Source organism: Pseudorca crassidens, chromosome 14 (genome assembly GCF_039906515.1).
Source record: "Pseudorca crassidens isolate mPseCra1 chromosome 14, mPseCra1.hap1, whole genome shotgun sequence".
NCBI lineage: Eukaryota > Metazoa > Chordata > Mammalia > Artiodactyla > Delphinidae > Pseudorca > Pseudorca crassidens.
Window position 1 is genome coordinate 84,965,065 of NC_090309.1, and position 21,160 is coordinate 84,986,224.

At 52.2% G+C, this 21,160-nt stretch overlaps 1 protein-coding gene across 4 annotated transcripts; it reads right to left on the reverse strand.

Moving 5' to 3' along the window:
- Nucleotides 1-2,336: 2,336 nt before the first annotated feature.
- On the reverse strand, nt 2,337-13,891 carry KLF11 (KLF transcription factor 11). Of its 4 annotated transcripts, XM_067703705.1 has the most exons (5): nt 13,684-13,891; nt 11,820-12,089; nt 9,578-10,538; nt 6,263-6,546; nt 2,337-3,823 (listed from the first exon to the last, which is right to left on the reverse strand). In XM_067703705.1, exons 1-4 carry the CDS (start codon nt 13,723-13,725, stop codon nt 6,266-6,268), a joined length of 1,554 nt encoding a protein of 517 aa, XP_067559806.1. In that variant the 5' UTR covers nt 13,726-13,891; the 3' UTR covers nt 2,337-3,823; nt 6,263-6,265. The 4 variants fall into 4 exon arrangements, with proteins under 4 accessions (XP_067559806.1, XP_067559805.1, XP_067559807.1 ...); XM_067703704.1 differs by lacking the exon at nt 2,337-3,823 and having other exon boundaries at nt 4,013-6,546; XM_067703706.1 differs by lacking the exons at nt 2,337-3,823; nt 13,684-13,891 and adding an exon at nt 13,426-13,593 and having other exon boundaries at nt 4,013-6,546.
- Between the last annotated feature and the right edge of the window lie 7,269 nt (nt 13,892-21,160).

Genomic DNA, 21,160 nt, shown 5'->3' on the forward strand with positions numbered 1-21,160 from the left:
CAGGTTACAGACATGTTACTTTTTTTTTTTTTTTTTAATTTATCCAACATCTACTTGAAGAGGGCGGGCTCCAGGCCAGGCCCTGTGCCAGGTGGGCCCTGGGGGATAAAATAAAGATGTGATGCGAGTGAGCAGAGTGAGGTGGGAAGAGCCGTTGCTGTCGGGGTTCCAGCATCCTCGCTGCTCCCCGTCCTTGGGCAGCTTGGGTGATGGGGACTGGGCTCCCCGGGGAGGCCCTGAAGCTTCTCCCTGCCCAACAGCGCCTCTTCCTCCGCCCCGGTCACTGGGAAGCCTGAGGGACAAACGGCCGTGCGCTGGGACCCCGCGGAGCCACGCGGATGAGAGGTGGGCGGGTCGCGGGGGTGCCGAGCCCGCGGGCGTCGCGTGGAGGGAGCTGGGGGCGGGCTCCCACCCGGGTCTGCAGACAGTCAAGGGGACCCTGGCTTCGAGCCCGGCCCCATGCCGGCAGGAATCTTCCCGGCAGAGGGGCTTCTGAGGGTTCCCGGAGCGGTTTCTGCGGATTGGGTCCCCCGCGCGGGGAGCCGAGCTCGGGTGCGCCCCCTCGAGGCCGACCGCAGGCCCGCAGGCCCCCAGGCCCAGCGGGCGGGCTGCGCGGCTGCTGAAGCCCGGGTCCCGGGTTCTTCGGGGGCTCAGAGGTACGTGTGCGGACTTGCTGCCCCGCTGTGGCCTTTTGGTAGGGGTGTCTCTCAGAAGAACCGCCTGGGCACCACCTGTCACAGCTCGCGTAATTCCCACACGCAGAGCCATCTCCCTGGGTTCCAACATCCAGCCAGGTGGGCACGGGGTCGGGGAGCGCGCACACTGAGCCCGAGGCCCCGCCAACGTCCTGACCCACCGCGTGCGCCTTCTATGCTCTCTCCGAGCGCCTTATCCGCTAGGGCGGCCCTCTAACCACGTCGGGTGGCCCTCTGAGAAGTGGTGCAAGAGACGGCTCCTCGGCCCAGAGATGGACACACGCCACCCCCACCCCTCCCCCGCGCACAGGACTCGCCTCGGTTTCAGGCTGTTCTCCTCCCCCCAGGCGCCCCGTCTGGAGATCTCCAGGGTTTTCTGGGCCGTCCTCTCTTTCTTGGCAGTCTGCCCCTCACCCCCAACGCCTTGGCATCCCTGGACCCTCAGCTCCATCTCCTCGACTCAGGGACTCCTCTGGGTCCCTGCTGAGTTCCTGTCCCTGCACCACAATCTGGAAACCTCCTCAAGGCAGCAAATCTGGGCAGTCACAAGATTCACTTACTTCCTGTCTTTCAGGGTCACTGTCTTTCATGACCTAAGGTCCAGCTCCTGGAAAACTCTCATTTGATACCTTTTGTCTGGATTTTTTGGGTGTGAGGGTATATTTGTTTCCTGTTACTCCATCATGGGCAGAAGTGGAATTCATATTACTACCACTTTAATGTTTAAACTGTCACAACATGGCCAGTGGGAGCCCCTGTGCCGTTTAGCACAGTCCCTGACACTCTTGATGGCAGCCGGCAACACAGGAATACTCTAAGCCCATTCTGTTATTTCTGGGCCCTAGCTCCCTTTGATAGAAAACTAAGGTTTTCTTCCACGTACAAAGTAGAAGTGCCAGACCCTGAGACAGGCACACTACCTGCTGTCTCTACCTAGTCTTCACTATAAATAAGCAGTCTAAAGGTAGAGTACCTTTCTCAGCAACACAGAGCTAGATGGAGTCAGACCTGCACCCAGGCCTGCCTCAGGCCAAATCAACACCACCTACCAAAGCAGCCTGCCAGGAGTCTGGTAGACCTTCCCAGGCCCTCTTCCCTGGACTCCTTCAGGACTAGGGGTTCTGACCGCTCCAGTAGGAACTTGCCATATTTTACTGAACATTGCAAGTCTAATCTACCTGCTAAAATGTAAGCTGCCCTGTGATAGAAATCACATCACATCCATCCATCCATCCATCTATACCCCTACCCACCCATCCACAAGTCTTGTGGGACCCACAAGACTTACAATCAAATTCAATAAAACTGGCAAGTTCTTCCGAGTGGTTAGAACCTCTAGTCTTGAAGGAGTCCAAAGAAGGGGAGCCCTGGGAAGGCTCCCAGAGGCTACCACCAGAGCTGGGCGGTGAGAGCTTAGCTGCCACTGCCCCACCTTGTCATCATCTCACTCTGCCTGTGCATCTCCTCCCCCAGCACCACTGGACTTGTAGCAACCTGTTTCTTTTTTTTTTTTAAACACAGTCTTCTTTTTTAAAATTAAATTATAGTCTACAATATTATATTAGTTTCAAGTGTACAACATAGTGATTTGATATTTTTCTACATTGCGTAAAGCTGACCCCGGTAAGTCTAATTACCGTCTGTCACCATAGAAAGTTATTATGGTATTATTGACTATATTCCTTATGCTGTACCTTACATCCCTGTGACGTTTATTTTATAACTTGTTTCTTCCTTATCATCTTTGCTTGTTGACCAGTTTGTCTGCTGAGATGAGAACATGCTGGGGAGAGGAAACCTGTTTGCAGAGCCAGCTCTGGGCAATTCTGGGACGACTAGGCTTCCTACAGAGTGGTGAGAGGCTTTTGAGAACGAGCCTCCCTAACTTAGCAGGGACTGAGTGTGTCTCACCCCCCTGGGGTGTGGTGTCCTTGGTGCCCGGACTTCCTCCCAGGATGGGGCCTGGGTGTTAGCAACATGTCTGAAGTCCTTAATTTAAGAAGTCCCTAAACAAAGAGGCAGGTTGACAGCAAAGGAACAGTGGATGTTACAGCCAGAAAGTAAAATCTTGGTGGCACAAAGGGAGGAGAGCAGGTACAGAGTCACAGAGTTGAGGCTAACGGGTGTGTGGCCGGCACCTAGGCGCAAAGGCGCTTGGAGTTGGAGAGACTTTTCTAAGTGGATTGCTAAATGCAAAGCGCATTGATCCTTTACCGCCTCCCCACACACCTGCACATACACACACGCACACACGCATAACCGGGACTAGCGTGGCTTATGGAGTCACATTCCAGAATGGTTGGCTTGGGAAGGCAGTCAACAGGGTAGTGACAGACTGGCTGTGGAGCGGGAAAGGAGCCCAGGGCGCCTCCAAGGTTTTGCACCTGAACAGCTAGAAGGATGGACTCCTTGTCCTTTTTAAAGGCAGCGGGGTCACTGTGAGAAAAGCAAGTGTGGAGGAGATGGGGAGTTCAGTCGTCTCAAGTTTGGGATGCTGGTTAGACAGGTGTCAAGCAGAGAGCTGGACACAGGAATTTGAAGCCAGGTGTGGAGCGTAAAGGAGAGACATACATGCGGGGCTCTTCATGGTAGAGAAGTTATTTTTATCTAAGTGCCAAGGCTGGAAAAGATCACCAAGGTTGTGAGGGGAATAGAAGAGGGGTCAGGGAGAGGAGGGGGACCGGCGAAGGAGCAGCGAGGTAAGAGAGCAGCACGGTGCGGCCTGCAGGGGAACCCACCAACCCTGTCCAGTGCCGTTCACAGACAAGCACGACGGGCACCAGGAGCTGAGCCCACGCGAGTGCCTGGCCACACCCACGAGGCCTCCCCTCGCGGGACGTGGATGCACAGCCCCAGCAGAGCGGGCTTGAGAGAGAACGTACTCCAGGGGCAGGAGCGGAGACTGTGGCTCCCTGATGTACCTTTAAAGCTTGGGCTGGGGGTGGGGGAAGGGAGGGAAGAGGCTGCCTCCCATACTCCCCTCTTGACACACGGAGGGCATGAGGATGAGGGTCACGGGTTACCCAGCAGCCATGGTCCTCTACTGCCAAGACCGGTCCTGACGTCAAATTGGCCAACACAGAAGCTGCTCCTTCACAAAGGACCCTCCAAAGAAGCCAAAGGGTGCCCTGAAAGTAGAACAGAACCCAAGAAAACAAAGAGGAGGGTCAGGCACTGGGTACACCGGAGTGCAGTTGAATGACACAGGACACAAGTCCAGTTTGCAAATCAAAAAAGTTTTATATGATCCAAAGAAAAAAGTTACATCACACATATTCATTTAAATAATAAGTCAAAGTCTGTTACATAAAACATAATTCTGAAACATTTAACATTTTATTAACTACTTGAAAGGCTCAAAGTCAAAAAAGATCAAGCAAAACTGCTCAGGCAGTAAAGTGCACTGGGGGACGTGCCGCCCGCGCCCTCCTCCGATGCCCGGGCCGCAGCGGAAGGACTCCACGCTGAACACGCACCGCGGGGTTCTGGTTCTCACGTTGCATTTTTCAGAGGAAGCTGTTTCCCAATTTACAATCTTTCAATCACAGAGGGCCAAAAATGTTGTTTACAGAAGGTATTTCAAAGTCTAATCGGGAAATGGAAGTGTAAATCAAAACTTTTTCTTTTTTACACATCTATCCTTTAGCAACAACACTGCTCAGAGAATGAAGTTCTCGGTGACAAGCAACCAAATACTCAAAGACGTTGTATTATCCACCAGAACTTTCGCAGGACTAACATCACTTTGTATAATTAAAAATATCCAGATTTAATGCCACTTACAGCACACACAAAGAAATGTTTATGCTGATTTAAGATATAAGTGCAAGAAAGAACTGGGTGGTGGGGAATCACGAACTATAGACATTTAATTCTGGTTCTCTTCCAACTGTAGCACGTCTCATGACCAGTAGGAATACTCAATTACAGAAGTCTCCAAAGACACGGAAGCCTACTAAACACACAGCCGGCGCTTACAGAACTGTATGTCAATTAGCAGTTGATACTTCATGGGTATCAAGTAACATACAATGAATGACCAGGCAAGGGTTATTAGACTAAAAAGACCTGAACACAAAACCTGATATTTATTCAATATTTCACCTTACCGTCATTTTAATAAAGGTAAATGCAAATAAATAAGAGGCAAAGACAAAAATCTAAATACACACGGCACAATAAAAACCATTCCCAGGCTCGAAGGGCAGAGCAGTATCACTGTGTTCCTTACATGCACTCTCTTGCCTGGATTCCCAACGCTGCCCAACCAAAGCAGTCTCAGCAGCTTCCTGGACACCTGGACACTGGGGCGCAGTCTCTGTAATGCTAGGACCTGTGCTCACAGCTTCAAAGTGATGCCCATGGTCTATTCTCTAGCCAGACTGCAAAATACCCCATTCCAAGTAATTTTCTGTTTGATCAAAACAATTTCTTTCAAACAAAATGAATGAAAGGACAGCTTGGTAGTATTACTGCCGCTTAGTGTAACTTGCATTTCCCGTCGTTCTTAATACTTAATAAATAAAGGAATCAGAACACTGGAGCTGGACCATACGCATGTCCGCTTCACCTTACATAAGCTTTACTTTGGTGGAAAGTTCCTCCAACTACTAAGGACATCTTTTTCTCTAAGTTACTCTACCCACAAAACACTTGGATAAGGCCACAGCAAAAGAAGTCAAACTGACAACTGACAAAGCAGCTGGGTTTGAGTGCTTACATTTTCTTTTTTGGGGGTTTGAGGTACAAACAGGAGACTCTGAATGGTCTGCTCTCAGCAGAGTACAGACACTCAGACCCTACATCAGCTCTCTGCTCACCGGGTATCTACCGAGTATTTTACGTTAATCTCTGGGGTACGTTCTTCACAAGTCACACCATGGACACAGGTGACTAAGGTCTACTTAATGAAAATTTTAATTCCTTGGGCTACAGCCTTAAAGAAATAGTTGTCTGGAATTTCCCTTGGAAATGTTATGAAGAAGCTGACTGCGAAGTTTTTTCCCCCCATTTCTTTAAGAGGCCCCTATTCAACCAGTTCTGATTCTAAAAAATTCTTAGATCTAAAAGGCCTGATTGCAAAGTTGTAAAGTTTTTTTGTCTGAATAATGTGCCAACTTTACTAAAAGTAGGGTTACTATAAAAACATCGTTAAACATTGAAAAGAAGATTGTAAAATCATCTATATAGAAATTGGTAATTTGAGAACCAACAATATAAATTTTTTTTTATAAAAAACAGTATAAAAATTAGTAATGTGTCTCATTTCTACAAAACAGGAGTAGGAAGGTTGTAAAAAAATCCAGATTTTGTAAAATTTATTGCCGAAATGTTTGTTTGAATGCTGGTGATTTAGATTATCAAATTTTCTTCCATTTTCCTTAAAACAACTTCTGAAACTACAAAAGATATTGAACAGGGTTCCCCACCAAAAAAGACAAGTTAACATACTTTCATCAGAACCAGCTCCCCTAGCCCTCAAGACAATTTCTTTTGGAGAGAAAACCATCACTTCCATTCCTGAAAAAAGGCTTTGAAAAATTCCCATCCACAACTCCCTGGAGGACCTTTCATGCAGAGGCCGGCAGGTGCACCAGCGGGCTCCCAGGGTTCTCTGCTGAGGCAATTCTGTTCAGTTTGCCAACCTCCGCCTGCCAGCCAGGGATCTTCTTGGTGGTCATATGGCGCCGGGCATGCTTTGTCAAGTGGTCGCTGCGCATGAAACGCCGATCACACACCGGGCATACAAACTTCTTCTCCCCAGTGTGAGTTCTGCGGTGGCGAGAGAGTTCATCTGAACGAGCAAATTTTTTATCACAGCCATCCCAGCTACAGGTGAAAGGTTTCTCTCCTGAGAGATAAGAAAACACAAAGTAAAGAAAACATAAATGTGCAGCACCTTATTGGACAGGTTAATTCATGTCGTTTTAAAACTGTATTCGTCAAAACCTAAGCAGCAAGTAATATCCTATCATTCTGGTATCAGGTTATTTGGAAGTCAAGAAATCGTCCAAGATGCATTTCTTCCTGCCACACCTAAGATGTAATATGTCAGGGCCCAAAGACATCAAACTAATCTAATCCTTCTAAAGATATTTTTAAATAAAAATAAATCTTTGACTGTGAACTTGGGGTAGGAGGTAAATTCTTGAAAGGAATGACTCCTTCCCTCTCTGGAAGCTGCACATGTAAAAAAAAAATCCCTCCTAGCACCTGCAAGACTTCTCAGAATCATTAATTCCATCTTCATATTTGTTATTACACTGACAAAGAGGTTAATTGCAGAACAGGTTAGAATTCTAACAGCTACCTTCTTGTTGTTACAAGCTTCAAGCATCTGTCATTCACTCAAAGTTTCAGAGCCCCCGGCAGGTGTCCTGCCCATACTGTGTCTTCCTGGAGGTACAGGGGTGAGTGGGAAGCCCTTGTCCGCAGAATCCTGGGCCTTTCTAGCCAGCAGGAATGCTCCGTCTCCTGCATCCTGAAGCCCTGATCTTGACCAGGTTGTGACCACCATAGACCGCTTGTGCAACCTTGTGAAGGGATTTGATAAATGCTGTTGCGTGCTGTCATGTGACCGACCTTCCCGAAGGTTTACGACTTGTCTAGTTCATCCATCTATGTACAGTTTAACCCCCGGCACAGCACTTTGTATGACAGGTGGTGAATAAATGGTTTTGAATGAATGAGTGTTGGAGAGAGATCAACTAAATATCTGATGTTTTTCAAAGCTGATTTAAAAGGAAAATTCATTATCACAGTGATGCTGTGATGGATTTCAAAGACCCCATGTTGAAAGCATAAGGTTACCTGTTCCCAGGAAACTACCACCAGTGCTGGCAGCATACCAGATGGCCAGATGTTGGACAGAGAACCAACACCCTTTGGCGTGGGATTTACAAAGTGCCCTATGTTTTCAGCATGTCAAAAATGTAGCCTTTGCTCACTCGACCGTATCCTAATTAAACAAATTTTCATGTTGGTACAGTGAAAAACTATCTTATCTAAGGTAAACCTATCCAAGATTTCTATTTCTTATAAAAACTCCAATTTAGTGTTTATGAAATAACACAAGAATTTGATTCTTCAGAACCTTTATGGTTACTTAAATGTAAGTACTTTGGGAAACCTGAAAAGAGCTTGTATGATCACCTTAGTTTCCTACCAAGGGAAGCTGACTGAATAAACAGTAAAACCTCATTCCACTGCGCTTCCCCACATGTGGAATCTGTGTTTGGATGTGATCTGAAGTTCACCTCAGCAGTCTCAGAGAAAACCAGGGCTTGCCAAGTCAATGAGCCCCTTAGGGGTGCCCATTCACACCGATACAGCCATGACAGCAACCCTGCATCACCAATGACTAGCGCCAGGCTCTTGGGACAGAAACCAAGAGTCTATATCCAGTGAGATCAGACACCTATGTACGTAACTAAAAATACAAAGGGAGAATAAGGTGAAAAACACAACAAACCACCAGGGTCAAATAAAGAAGGAGAGATCAGGGAAGAGTTCTAAGAACTAACTTTGGGATGGCCCTTAAAGGGTTTTCAGTAAGTAGAGACAGGCAGAGGGCAGAGGGTGAAGGGCAGAAATGTGGAACTGGAGAGAGACAGTAAAGGCAGAGAGGCAAGTTCTTCACAGGCCAGGTTTGGGGCCTTAGCCCAGAAGCACACAGCCCCTTCCGCAGTGTGGAGGACAGCAGGGCTCCTTCCGTAAGGCCCGCCTTCCAGATGCGGCTTCATTCTGCAAGCGGGAGCTGCCACGATTGGAGTTCTAATGTGTTAATTAGAAACCACTCTACCAGGAAAGCATTTCAAAGTAAAGTACTATGACAACTCCCTCCAATTCAGCCTTTCCTAAACTGTATTTCACAATTCACTGCTGTCCCCCAGGCCACTAGCCGGCATCTGGGGTTCCACGATCAAGACAGCTTACGAAGCACATCTTTACTGCAGAACCTGCGTCCTGTTAACTGGGCTTATTATATATACATATGTGTGTGAACCTTTGAAAGGTGAGTTTAACAAGCAGACTATTTAACCACAGGACCCTTGAAAACAAAACAAGTGACACTAACTCAAAGAACTAGAGTGTCACAGAACACCTGAGACGTTCTGCCCTAATCAACTACAGCAGAAGTTCTACCTACCAGGCAACCTCACACCTCCGCTAAACATGGTAGCTACCAGCCCCATGTAGCTATATAAACACAACCTTAATGAAAACGTTAAACTTCGGTTCCTCAGACACACTGTTCACATTTCAAGTCCATGTGGCTAGTGGCTACCCTCCTAATGGACAGAGAACATTTCCATCACTGCCGAAAACTCTACTGGATCTGACAGGACAATGAAGAGATCATTAAGTCATTTTAGTTAGTTTCTTGTGTGAGTCCTTCTGAATTAAAACCACATATTTCCAAAAATAAAAAAACAATATTCCTTTAAAGTTCAAATATTCTAGAATTCAAACTTTCCCATACTTTGGAGAGCTCTTTCCCCATAGTTAGCCTAAGTAAGTCACACTGATGTTTATTGAACGTGAATGGACACTTTCTAAAATGCAAAGAAAGAATGTCTACTGCAATGTGAAGAGAAAGGGGGAATGTGAGCCTCACCCTAAAAGCCTCTCAATCACAGGTTCACAATCACAGAACTATATTACATTTTAGCTACTGGGGTGACCAGATACCATGTTCCAGGAAAACCACTGACAGCTGTACTAACGTTCACCCCAAGACTATGAAGGCTTTTCAGAACCAAAGAAAGATGGCCACCTTCTCCAGCGGTTCTCAGCTTCGCTCCCACTCAAAGGCGGCTGGACGTGTGTTTCCCGATCACGGGATCCGACATTCCCTATGCCCTACCTACTTCAGTTCTCACCTGTGTGAGTGCGAAGATGAGCCTTGAGGTGGGAACTTTTGAAGTAGGTTTTCTGGCAGCCTGGGAAGTTGCAAACATAGTTCCTCCTTCGGGAAAAGTCTACCTGAGGGGCGCAGTTCTGACTGGATGCAATGAACACTGGAGCAGGGGCAAGGGGCAGTAACTTGGTATTCCCAACAGCCATTCCACTCGACGAACACGTGGCAGGCTGCGGGAGGGCCCCCTGGGGCAGAACCAACATCACAGTTCCCTGAGGCACAGACGGTCCCACGAACACAGGCTGGGGCACTGGAGCAGCGTGGGGTAAGATGGGTTTGACAGTCCCTGCAGACACTTGGGGAGATGGCTTCAAAAAAGCTGATAACATGCCACTTTGTCCAGTCACAGGGATCATTTGGCAAAGGACAGGGGGACTAGGAATGGGGACAGAAATCAGAGGGGTGGCTTTCCTTGGCAAGTCATTTTCATAATTCTTTGGTGAGCAGGTCTGAATTGCAACGGGCCACCCTGCCTGCTGGTCTTTGGTGGGGCTCAGGCCACTGGACTTGTGCAAACAAGGCTGACAGGATGCTGAGTTAGCGCTGAGCACACTGTCTGTGAGGTGTGTGTTCTGCACAGCTTCAACGTGCCCCAAAAACTGCGCTTCTCTTTCCGCGTTGGCCGAAAGTTGGTGTGCTTCAGTCTGGGTGGTAGGAACGTGGGCAGCAGCAGGACTCCCCCCAGTGTGGCAAATGACACTTGTCACCGTGGCCCTGCAGTGAGGGCTGACAGCCGGCTCCAGCAGCTCTGCCTTCAAAGCAGGCAGGGTGCTCTCTGCCCTCCTGCTCAGCACTCCGGCTGCCCCAGTAGAGGCTGGGGCGACAGCCACGACCACAGGTGCTTTGGAATCAGTTACTTGGGAAGGAACAACTGTCCCTGTTGACGGCTCCAGGAGGTCAGGGCTCTGAGGAGGAGTCATGCACTTTAAAAAAAAAAAAGAAAAAAGTACTGTGTGAAAAGGTTGTTTTGGTTAAATTTTAAGGAACTTACTTTGATCATGTTGTCCCCAAGGTCTTTACAAAGAAGTATCTAGAAAAAACTGGTCAAAGTCTGCTCACAATCACACCCAGTGAATATAAAAGCTGCATGAGACACTTTACTTTCTAGCTTTCTCTCCCTTTCCCGACCTCTCTCAAACCCATCCATCTGCTCGGTTATAAGGACGCCAGTGCCATTCCTGGCCTTGCACAGCTACTGAAATGAACAATTTGCATATTAGGGCTGCAAATGAGAAATCAAACTTATATTCAAGATGAAAGCTTTACACAATAATTTTAGATTCTCAAAAATTTTTTAAAAATCTCAGTGGTAATCATTTAACACACACATATCCAATCAATCACACACGTATCCTGTGCCTATTGGATGAGAGGTAAAACCTGTCAGAATGACCCATAAAAGGCCCTGCTCTAACCAGGGGTTCTGCCTATAGTGAGCCTCTGTAACACCTCCCCCACCACTCCCACTTATCTTCAGCCTCTCAGTGGACGATCCCAACGCTGTGACGTGCTCTGGGCAGCCAGGCCCACTACCTGTACAATCCTCTCCACTACCCCCAAGTCCCTTCTCATCCCTCTCTCTCCAAGTCGGTTTTCCACACTCTCCTTCCAGGGCAGGCTTCCAGCCCAGGACAATTAGATTATAATTTTCAGTTTTGTTAGCAACTGACAGCTCTCGACTTCTCCAAGTTGCGAAGCAGTTTTCCCCAGTAACTTCAGAGCTGTAGCAAGTTAAGAAAACCAAAACCAAAACCAGTGCTTGACTACACCCAACTCACCCAAGAAAGAAGCTGGCTGCCACAGGGTGGCAGAGGCCAGGGTCTCAACCCAGCTAACAAAAGCTGTCCAGTGCCAAAGCACAGGCTTTCCCCAGCTGTGGCAGCGGATCCTGACCCTGGCCTGGGGTATCTGGGGAATCTAAGCCTCCACCCTCAGTTCCCCAGGGAAATGAGTACATTTTGCTTTCTCCCATTAATCTGTACGTTTCAGCCTACGGACATTTTCACCCCGTGGCTGCAAGCTATGATCAATCAATGGAAAGCATATTTTCAAGAGATAAAAGAAGTTTTCACCCTTAGGACCCATACAGGGGAGGGTATGAACTTGCTTGCCAGCATCGGGTGAATCTCCCCAGGAGCTCTTCAGCATGTTTACTGAAGGTACTCCAGCCATTGCACAAATCGCTCCTCTCCCCCTCCTCTTACCAGAGTTGATAAAGAATGGAAGTCCTTTGGTAACTCGGGTGTGGCTGCGTCCACGTGCACAATGGTGGAAACATCCCCAGAGTCAGAGACAGGTGTGAGGGGTCTTATCTTTAACAAGTCCCCTTTCTGGGATCTCTGACCCCAGGAGCTCATACAAACAAGAGCCTCGACAGCTTCCATGTCGTTCTGCTCCAAGATGCTGCACGTAGACCTCTCGCTGTCGTGCCGCTTCCTCTCCAGGATTGACTCGCATATGTCCATGATGTCAACCTAAAGTCGACACAACACAGTGGCTGAGTCCCTGGAAACACAGGGAGGGGGGGACCGGGACAGCACGGGGACGCGCACACCAGAAGCCTGCCCCGCCCCCGGCAGCACGCGCACGCGCTCTGGCTTCCAGGGAAGGATGCCTGCCGAGCGCCGAGGACCACTCGCTCCGAGCCAGCGTTCTGCAGCGGCGGGTGGGGGGCAGTGGGGGGAGGAGGAGGAATGGACTCGGTCCGCCAGCGGCTTCCACGGAAAATCCTGACTGTTAACAAAGGTTATTAAGCTAGCTTCTCCTTCGGGAAATGATTAATAACACTTCCAGAAGTGTGAGCTGCAGTAGCTACTACCAAACTGTCCCCGGGGGAGGAGGAAAAGACACTGATGGCTGAGGTTGGGTAAGATGAGAGCGCAGCCCTTCTGAGTCGGCGAAGCCACCAGAGCGTCCCCACAGACGCATCTGCGACAACCCCGGAGGCTCCACACCAGTGAGGCCGTCACTCAGCAGAGCCCTGGGCGGGAGAGCCTGCACTGGCTCAGCCCCGGTCCCCACACCCAGGAGCACCGATTCACGCCACAAGGCCAGCGCGGGGAGAGGAAAAAAGTGTAAGATGTGCCACAAGCCCGGGCCCCGAGGACTTCCCAGCGCAGCAGACCGTCTCTTGTCAAGCAAGAGCGGGGCGGGAAGCGACTGAATGATCTCTTCGCAGAGAAATTCTACATCTACTAAGATACACACTTCCACTCAGTTTGCCTAAACATCCAACCTGTCCTGCCCAGGTGTCCCCCAAAGCACACAGGCAACGCCGCCGCCTTTACAAACGCCGCTCTAGCCCCACTTCTGCCCGCAGCCCGGGCCTCGGAACGAACTGCGAAGTCACAGACGTGCAGGCTGCCGCCTGCTTGGCCCACAGGCGGGCAGGGACAGGGCGGCGCGGGGCTCCCACACTTCTCTCTCGGCCTCTCAGCGGTCCGCGCGGCTCGACTAGGTCCCAGGTCCAACCAGCGAACTCCTCGCAGCCCTCAGGTCCCGACCGGAGCCCGCCAGGGTTGAGGCGCCGGGGCCCGCCCCCCGCCCCGTGCAGCCTTCCCGCCGGCCTTTTCCCCGCCCCTTGCCCCGCCCCCACGTTCCCACAGCCCTTGCCCCGCCCCCACCTTCCCGCCAGCCGTTGCCCCGCCCCCTCGCCCTTTCCACCGCCCGTGCGCCGCGTTCCCACAGTCCTTGCCCCTTCGCCGGCGCCCCGCCCCCGCCGCCCGCGTGCCGCGTTCCCGCCAGCCGCGCCCCACCCAACGGCCACCTCCTCAGGGCCTGGTGATGTCATGGCTGGAAATAGCCCCGCACCTGAAGCCGGCGGGGCGGGGCCGCTGCGGGAGCGGTAGACAAAGCTGCGCAGAGAGCAGCGCGAGGCACACGCCCACTTCCCGCCCCTCCCGGCGCGGCCTCGTGCGGCCACCGCCCCTCTCGACTCCCGAAGCCGCCCGGGCTCCTAACGGTGCGCGCGCGGTTATGCCCCGCGCGCCTCTGGCCTCCTCCGCGCCCTGGGCCCGCACTGGCAGCGCGTCCCCGCCTCGCCCCTCGCTCCAATGGGAGGCCACTCACCGCGCGTGCGTCGCCCGAGCCCGCGGAGGCCGGCGTGTGCATAGTGCCGGCGGCCCGGAGGCAACAAAGCGGCCGCGCGGCGGGAGTTCAGTACAGCAGCTGCCGCACGTGCACGGCGGGCGGCGGCGACCCGGAGCTCCAGCGGCCGGCGTGCGCCTCCGCCCGCCCGCGCGGCTCTGCCCTGGCGCGGCCCTCGCGGTGCGGGAGGGGCGGGGCGGCTGGGGAGGGAGCGGCCGCAGGGGCGGAGCGCGGAGGCAAACCAAAATACACCACGCCCCGACGGGGCGGGGCCTGGAGGGCGCCAGCCAATGCGCACCTAGCCCGTGCGCCGCCGGCCAATGGGCGCCGCGGGGAGCCGCGTGATCAGAGCCTGGCAGCGGCGTGATCGGGCAGGGCGGGATGCTGCATGTATTTTGGTGGCGGCGAGGGGGCGGAGCTTGAGGCCCTGGAAAGTAGGGGAAAGGTCGCGGCGGCGGTGGCGGCGGCGCGGCCGGCGGGGACCACGCAGCTGCGGCCGGGGAACTCCCCGAGCGTGTTGGGACGGCTGGGAGGAGGATTACGCTTAAAGGGGCCACCGCCCGCAGCCTCACGGAGCGCAGGTCCCCATGAAGTGAATCCGTCCAGAAGAGGCGGCTCACCTGGAAACCTCAACCCAGATTTTGCTTTCTTGTTTTTTAATTGGTATTAATCTACTGTCGCTCTTAGGAGTGCATCCCTGGCCTGGAAGAGTTTTGAAAGCTGGCTAGCTCCAGGTGACATCGCCTGCATCTGCTGCTTACCGCAGCTTCTAGGCCTGTGTCTGCCGCTGACTCCGGTCCCCAGGCAGTTCTGGGCTGCAGTTTCCGCTTAGCTCAGTGGGGGTGGGGGGCAAGACGGGTGCCCACCCGAGAGGCTCCTGGTGAAACCCATTCTTCCCAGGCCAGGTGTAAGCGTCACTCCCTATGGGAAGTCCTCAGGCCTGAATGAGAGCGATGCCTAGGACACCTTTTTTTCCCCCAGTACTTCGGTTGCCTGTTTCTCAGGGTGCGGTTTATCCAGTTCTGCAGCTCCAGGTTCCTGAAGTGCAGGCTGTGTTTATGTGCACCCTCACAACCTGCAGCGAGGCATGAGACAGCCCTTCATCCATCCACGTGGCCCACATTTGCTGGGTTTCGATATGGCTCGGCACAGCGCACGGTGCAGAGGCCACAGTGCAGAAGCCTTGACCCTAAAAGCTAAGAGCAGGTGAAAGTAGAGGATCCCTGCACTGTGGGGATTGGCTCTGAGCAAGAGAAGCTCTGGGCCCAAGGAACAGGCCATCAGAGCACCAGGCCCTCCCCCTTAAACTGATAAGGAAGCAGGTGGGACCCAGGGCTCTGGCCAGCTTGTTCCTCAACAGGCCTGCTCTGTTGGGCAGAGGGAGCATAGGCTGACCTGCAGCTTCTCTCCATTTCATCTTCTTCAGATCCTTCGCAGTACCTTTCATGGCCTGTAACTTCTGTTTCTTCGGTTATTTGTTAATTGTCTCTCCACCAGAAGGAACCCTCCCAAGGTTAGGGACCTTGTTTAATTCACTGTGAACCCCCAGTGCCTGGCTCGCTGCAAGTACGCAGTAACCACTGGTTGAATGAGTGAATGAAGGCCAGCACCACCTGGCCTGCCCACTTGGACATGCTGCAGACCCCTCTACTTCAATGTCCTTGAAACTCAACTTCCATTCTACCCCAATCCGGGTTTCTCGCCTCCAGAAGGGCACCACCAGATACCTCATTCCTTCACCCAGAAATCTGAGAGTCACCTTTGACCCTTCCTTTTCCTGCACTTGCTTCCTTCTGCCAATTACTTTGTGTTCTTCTTCCTAAATCTCTCTCAAACTCTTAACTTCTCTCCATCACCTACTCCTGCTCTGGTCCAAGCCACCATCTTCTCTCACCTGAATTATTCCGCTGCTTCCCAACGGGTCCCCCTACCTCTGGCTTCGTCACCTGTAATCTGTGCCTCATCTCACTGCCACAATGATCTTCTAGAAGTAGAGATGGTACCGAACCCATAATCAAACCCTCAGTTTGGAATCCAAACAGCTATGGGACTGAAACTTACTCCTTAGGTGGGAATCCATGAGTCTCCGTAACCAGGCCCCAGCCAGTGCGTGCTGCATCATTCTGGCCAGTTCCCCAAATCCCTTTCCCTCCTGCCCCCATTGCCTCCGTAGGGAACCCTGTGCCGCCCACATCAGGTCAGATCACTGTCTTCTGCTTTGTACGTGGCGTTCCTTCTGTGTGGAACACCACAACCCTTCTCCACTTCTACTCTGTAAGACTGCAGTGTGACTCCTCAGCAAAGCGCTTCCTGACCCCCGAACAGCAGGACGACTCAGCCAAGTGCTAAGTGCAGGGTTTTGGCGTCACACCCGGATGCAAATCCCAGCTCTGCCAATGTGGCCAGGCCATGTGGCCGGCTATGTCTCTGCAGAATAGGAGGTGGCATCGACTCTCCAGGAGTCTGGAGCACAAGCTTCTCTCACCTCCAGCTCAGTTTCTGCTCCCTGGACAGCAGGAATACCTGGAAACTTGGGCAGCAGGCTGGCTCGGGGCTCTTCAAGCGTAAGGCCCTACCCTTCCTGCATCGGTCCATGTGACAGAGAGACAGGTCTTCACTTATGCTTGTCCCTTCTCTCTTCTTCCCCACCTCTACCCAGATACGGCTTCTCCATGAAGCCTTTCTCCCCCGCACCCCCCCCCCCGCCTCTCTCTCTCGCTCTCGCTCTGTCTCTCTCTCTCTCTCTCTCTCACACACACACACACACACACACACACACACACACCAGTCTGTGGTTGCTGCCAAACCCCAGATGCTGATCCTGCCTATAGTCAGTGGATATTGACATGTTTATAAACTGAAGACAGTTACAAGTCGTTGACACAGAGCCATCACCGAGGCCCTCATTGGCACCAGGCCCCACAGACCCTCAGGCAGAGTGCGGTCCAGCAGGCAGACTGGGCCTCGACACAGATAACTCCTGGATAAAGTAGAGCATGATGCCCCCAGCTAGACGGCCACCACTTTCTCGTGGGTCCTCCCAGAGAGTCTGTGTATACGGAAAAAATACTTTTACACAGAAGGCAGCGTTCTGTGCACCTTCTGCATCTTGCTTGCTGATTTCACAACATGTCTTGGAGCCTGTTGCAAATCAGTACAAAAAGGTCACCCTCGTGATTTATCACGGTTAAATGCTATTCTGTTATATCGACGTGTTGTACTTTATTTAACCACTCCTGCTTAAATCACTGGGGTATTTAGACTATTTCCAGTTTGCCAGGACATCATGTCCATTCATTGTTTGCCCACATGCAAAAATAACTACAAGATTACTTCCTAGAATTGGAATTGCTGGAAATGCTCTTGCATTTCTTTTCCTTTTCCCTTTTTTTCCCTTTTGATAAATTTTATCGAAGTATAGCATAGATATAGGGAAGTGCAAAAACTTAGGTGTACAACTCGGTGAATTTTCACAAGGCAAGCACACTTGTGTCACCAGCATGGAGATCAAGAAACAGAGTATTAGCAGAATCCTAGAAGCCCCCTCCCTGACCCCATCCAGGATAATCCCTATCATGGCTTCTAACACGATAGGATGTTTTTGCATGTATTGAAACTTGTACAAAGAGTATCATATGGTTTGTTCTCTGTTGGGTCTGCCATGGAGTTACATGTAGTTGAAGATCATTTATTCTTGTTGATATAAAATACAGCACAGTGTCCATCTAGTCTCCTGTCGATGGACATCAGGACTTTCCAGTCTGGGGCTATTATGAGTAAAGCTGCTACGAAAATTCTGATACGTGGGTATGTGCATTTTTAATTGAGGAAAATTGTCAAATTGCCCTCCAAACATGCTTTTGTGTCCATTTACCCCGTGAACAGTGAACTGCAAAGCCAGTCCCCTCTCCCTTCACTAATACTGAACCATCTGGAATTTTTGACCTCTACCAAGCTCAGTGGAAAAAATGAGAACTCATAACAGTAGATTGCATTTCTTTGGTGGGGTTTCCTTGAGAGTTTTTCATGTATTTGAAAGCCATCGTGATTTCGGTTTCTGTGAACTTTGAAGGAATTTTAAATGACAGTACAGGAACTTGAGCGTGTTTATACACTGAAGTGAAGGGCTCAGCGGAGGAAAACGAGTGACGCAAGAGGGAGAGGGAAGGGAAGGAGGTTGGGGAGTGGTGTCAGGGGAGGGCTGGGAGAGCACTTAACAGGGAGGCTGGCCCTGGGCAGGAGGAAGGACCTGCTTCATCAGAGAACAGGGGAAGGAAGAGAAGGTGGCTGGGGAGTCAGGAAGATTCTGGGATGCAGAGGAGAGACGGCCAGGGTGATGACCTGTGATCTACCTTCTTGGTGACGTTAGGAGCCATCTGCTGGGGAGGGGGCCCTAGTGAGATGAGAAAGGTTTGGAACAGACTCAGCGGGAAACGTGTTAAGGACTTGGCCAGGGAGAGCGACAGCAGTTGCCCACTGCACTGAGGACCCAGTTAGGATGCTGGAGTGACCCTGGACAGAGTAATGGGTTGGTGTCCGAGCTCCTGGTATTAAAGTGCTGGATCACCTGGGCAGGTCTCTTTGTCATCTTTGAGCCTGTTTCCTGACCTGCAAAATAATCAGTCTTGAATTGTGATCAAGTTAGCTTTCAAGGTTTTGTTATGAATGAGAAAAATAAGGGCAAAGAATACATTTCTTCCTATAGTTAAGCCCAGTTTGCAGACCCTCACTTACTCAGAGATCGTATCCTCCTATTTTTTCTTGTTACAGTGTCACGTCTTTTAGGAAGCGATGGTGATAGCAGATGGTACATCATACTCTAAGTTGTGAGAACAAAACACTGGCAACCCTATGGCAGCCCCTCAAACTTGTCCTGATATTTTATGGTCAGTGAAATGCCCAAATCTGGGAATCTCTGTACTAGATGTTTTTGGAGGTCCGTTCCATCTTGGATAACCGTGGTTCCACAAGGGTCGTTCCCTTTCCACGTTGAACTTGGAGGAGCTGATTTCAAGGCCTAGTCAGAAACAGATGGTTGGCGTGACTCCACTTCACTCTGCCTGGGCCTGGCAGCTGCCGAGAGGCAGGGACCCACAGCGGGCAGGCAGGCTCTTTCCTCTGACCCTCAGCATCCCCTCTCCAGGTGGCACGCTGGCCAGCCCGGGTTTTGCCAGCTCTTGAGTGTTTCAGCCTTTGGCCAGAGCCCAGCTGTGGAGCTAAGAGGAACAAAGCGAGTCTAGAGGCTGCCTTCCCTGCCCCGACTGCTGCCAGGGTGGGTGGGAGGGCCAGGGAGAGCTGGCTGCTGGCAAGGCCTGGGTCCGGCCCATCCTTCCTGCCTTTCTCTTTCGCTGGGCTGAGCTCACTGTCTGGAAGCCACACAAGGACCGGAACATGGTGTAAACTGACTAGCTGCTTGACCAGCAGGCTGGTTGACTAAGCGACCTAATCAATGATTGATTAGTGGATGGATTAATGAATCACCGACCCACCAACCCCCCTGTTGGATGACTGATCCACCAACCTGACAGCAGGCATCCGTCACTCCTAACACCCTCAGTTTCTTCATCTGTAAAATGGGGTAGTAACTGAGGACTAGAGAGATGAAGCAGCCCTGGCTGGCACAGGTGGAGCCAGGCTCCATCTCTCAGACCCACGTCCAGTGCATCTTTCTCCCAACCATCTCCTCCTGGAAAACAAGCACTAAGAGCACGTGTGAGTCCCCTTCATGGTGGCTGCGGCTGCCTCGTGGCTGCTGTGCTCTGCCTTCTCTCTGTGTGTCCCCAGGCCAGGGCACGACCTCTCTGTGTATTGCATCTTCAGACCTTCTAAGAGGGAGAACCGGGCTGTGTGTATGTCAGGTCCCCAGGCCCGGGTAGAGGGGCCTCCAACTTGCAACATTTGCCAAAGGAAAGCTTGGGATGCGGATGTGGGCGTAGTGGGCCCCTGGAGGCTTCTCGGAGGGGATGGGTGCTCAGTGGGGCCTTGAGAGCCTGGGCAGGACAGCCTGTGGTGCTGTGGGGAAGGAGAGCCCTGCTGTGTGCTTGGTGCTAGGGGACCATGGAGGGACCAGACCAGCTCCTCCCCTTTGGTCCCACCATTCGGCAGGAGAGACTGACCTACAAACGAGGGAATGTACTGTCCACAGCGGCCACACTGGAGGCGCAGGTGCGGGGGGAGCAGAGGGGACCTGACTCCCTCTGCCTGCGGAGCTGGCGGGAGGGCCGTCTGGGACCATTTCTGCAGGAGATGTCATTGGAGCTGGTGTTAAGGGACAAGTGGGAGGTAGCCGTCCAGGGAGTGGAGGTGACATTTCAGTGTTGACGACACACCTCATTCACCTGTGCCTAGGCAGCGGGTGCCCGATAGGTGGAAATAAGCCTGGGGAGAGACCTGGGAGGAGAGCAGGCAGTCCAGCGGTTCTCACACTTGAGCAGCATTAGAACCCCCTGCAGGCTGCGTCAAAACAGACTGCTAGGTCCAGCCCGGCGCGTCTGACACAGCAGGTCTCCAAGGGGGTCAGAGAGTTTTCATTTCTAACACGTTCCCAGATGGCGTTGCTGCCACCGGTCCAGGGAGCAAGCTGCGAGAAGTACTCATCTAGTCCGTCCTCCTCTTTTTTGTGGGAAGAGAAACAGACCCAGAGGAGGGGAACGACTCATCCAAATCACTCTCAAACGACCAGAACCCACGCCTCCGGGCTCAGTGCCCTCCACCACATTGTGAGGCCCCCTGGAGGACACCCCAGGGCCACTGTCCTGAGAACAGCCCCAGAAGCAAGCCCTCAGAGGCCAGTGCGGTGTTGGGCAACAGCACCAAGTACCTGCTGGCCTAGGCGGGCAGCCTTCCAAGTGTCCGCGCGGCCGCCCAGGCTGTCCGCCTGGCCAATGGCCTGTACCTGGAGGTGCTGCCAGCCCGGCTTCCCCAGTGACCCAGTGCAGTGCTGGCACCAGCCCAGGCGGGCAGCAGGGCCAGCGGGCGGCAGCTCGAGGTGCTGGCAGAGTGGCCGGTGGAGAAGCGTCTCACAGGGGGACTTGCACGGGCCCTGCAGGGCCTGAGCTGGGACCTGCCGGGACGCCAGCTCCTCACGCCTGGCCTCTGGGGAGCGCCAGGCCGAGCCTTGGTTGGGCTGCATTGCCCCGGTGGTCCCAAGCTGGCCTGACTCAGCATAGGAATGGATTTTAAACCCTCGAAGGAGGTACCAGCTCCCAGCTCAGAGCTGAGCACAGCAGAACCAGGGGGCATAGCCCCGCTTCCCTCGGGTGGGCTGGTCCTGCTGCCCGCTGCTTCCCGGGTACCAGGGGCTCCTGGGTGGTGGCCCTTGCTCCCCGGCTCCCTTTCTGCCCTGAAGCCCCTCGTCTTCCCCATGAAGCCCCCGTCCCAGGTGCAGTCAGTGCCCCTCCCTCCTCGGTGTCCCCGTGCGGCATCTCTACAGTGACATTTGTTATATTTACCATTTGTT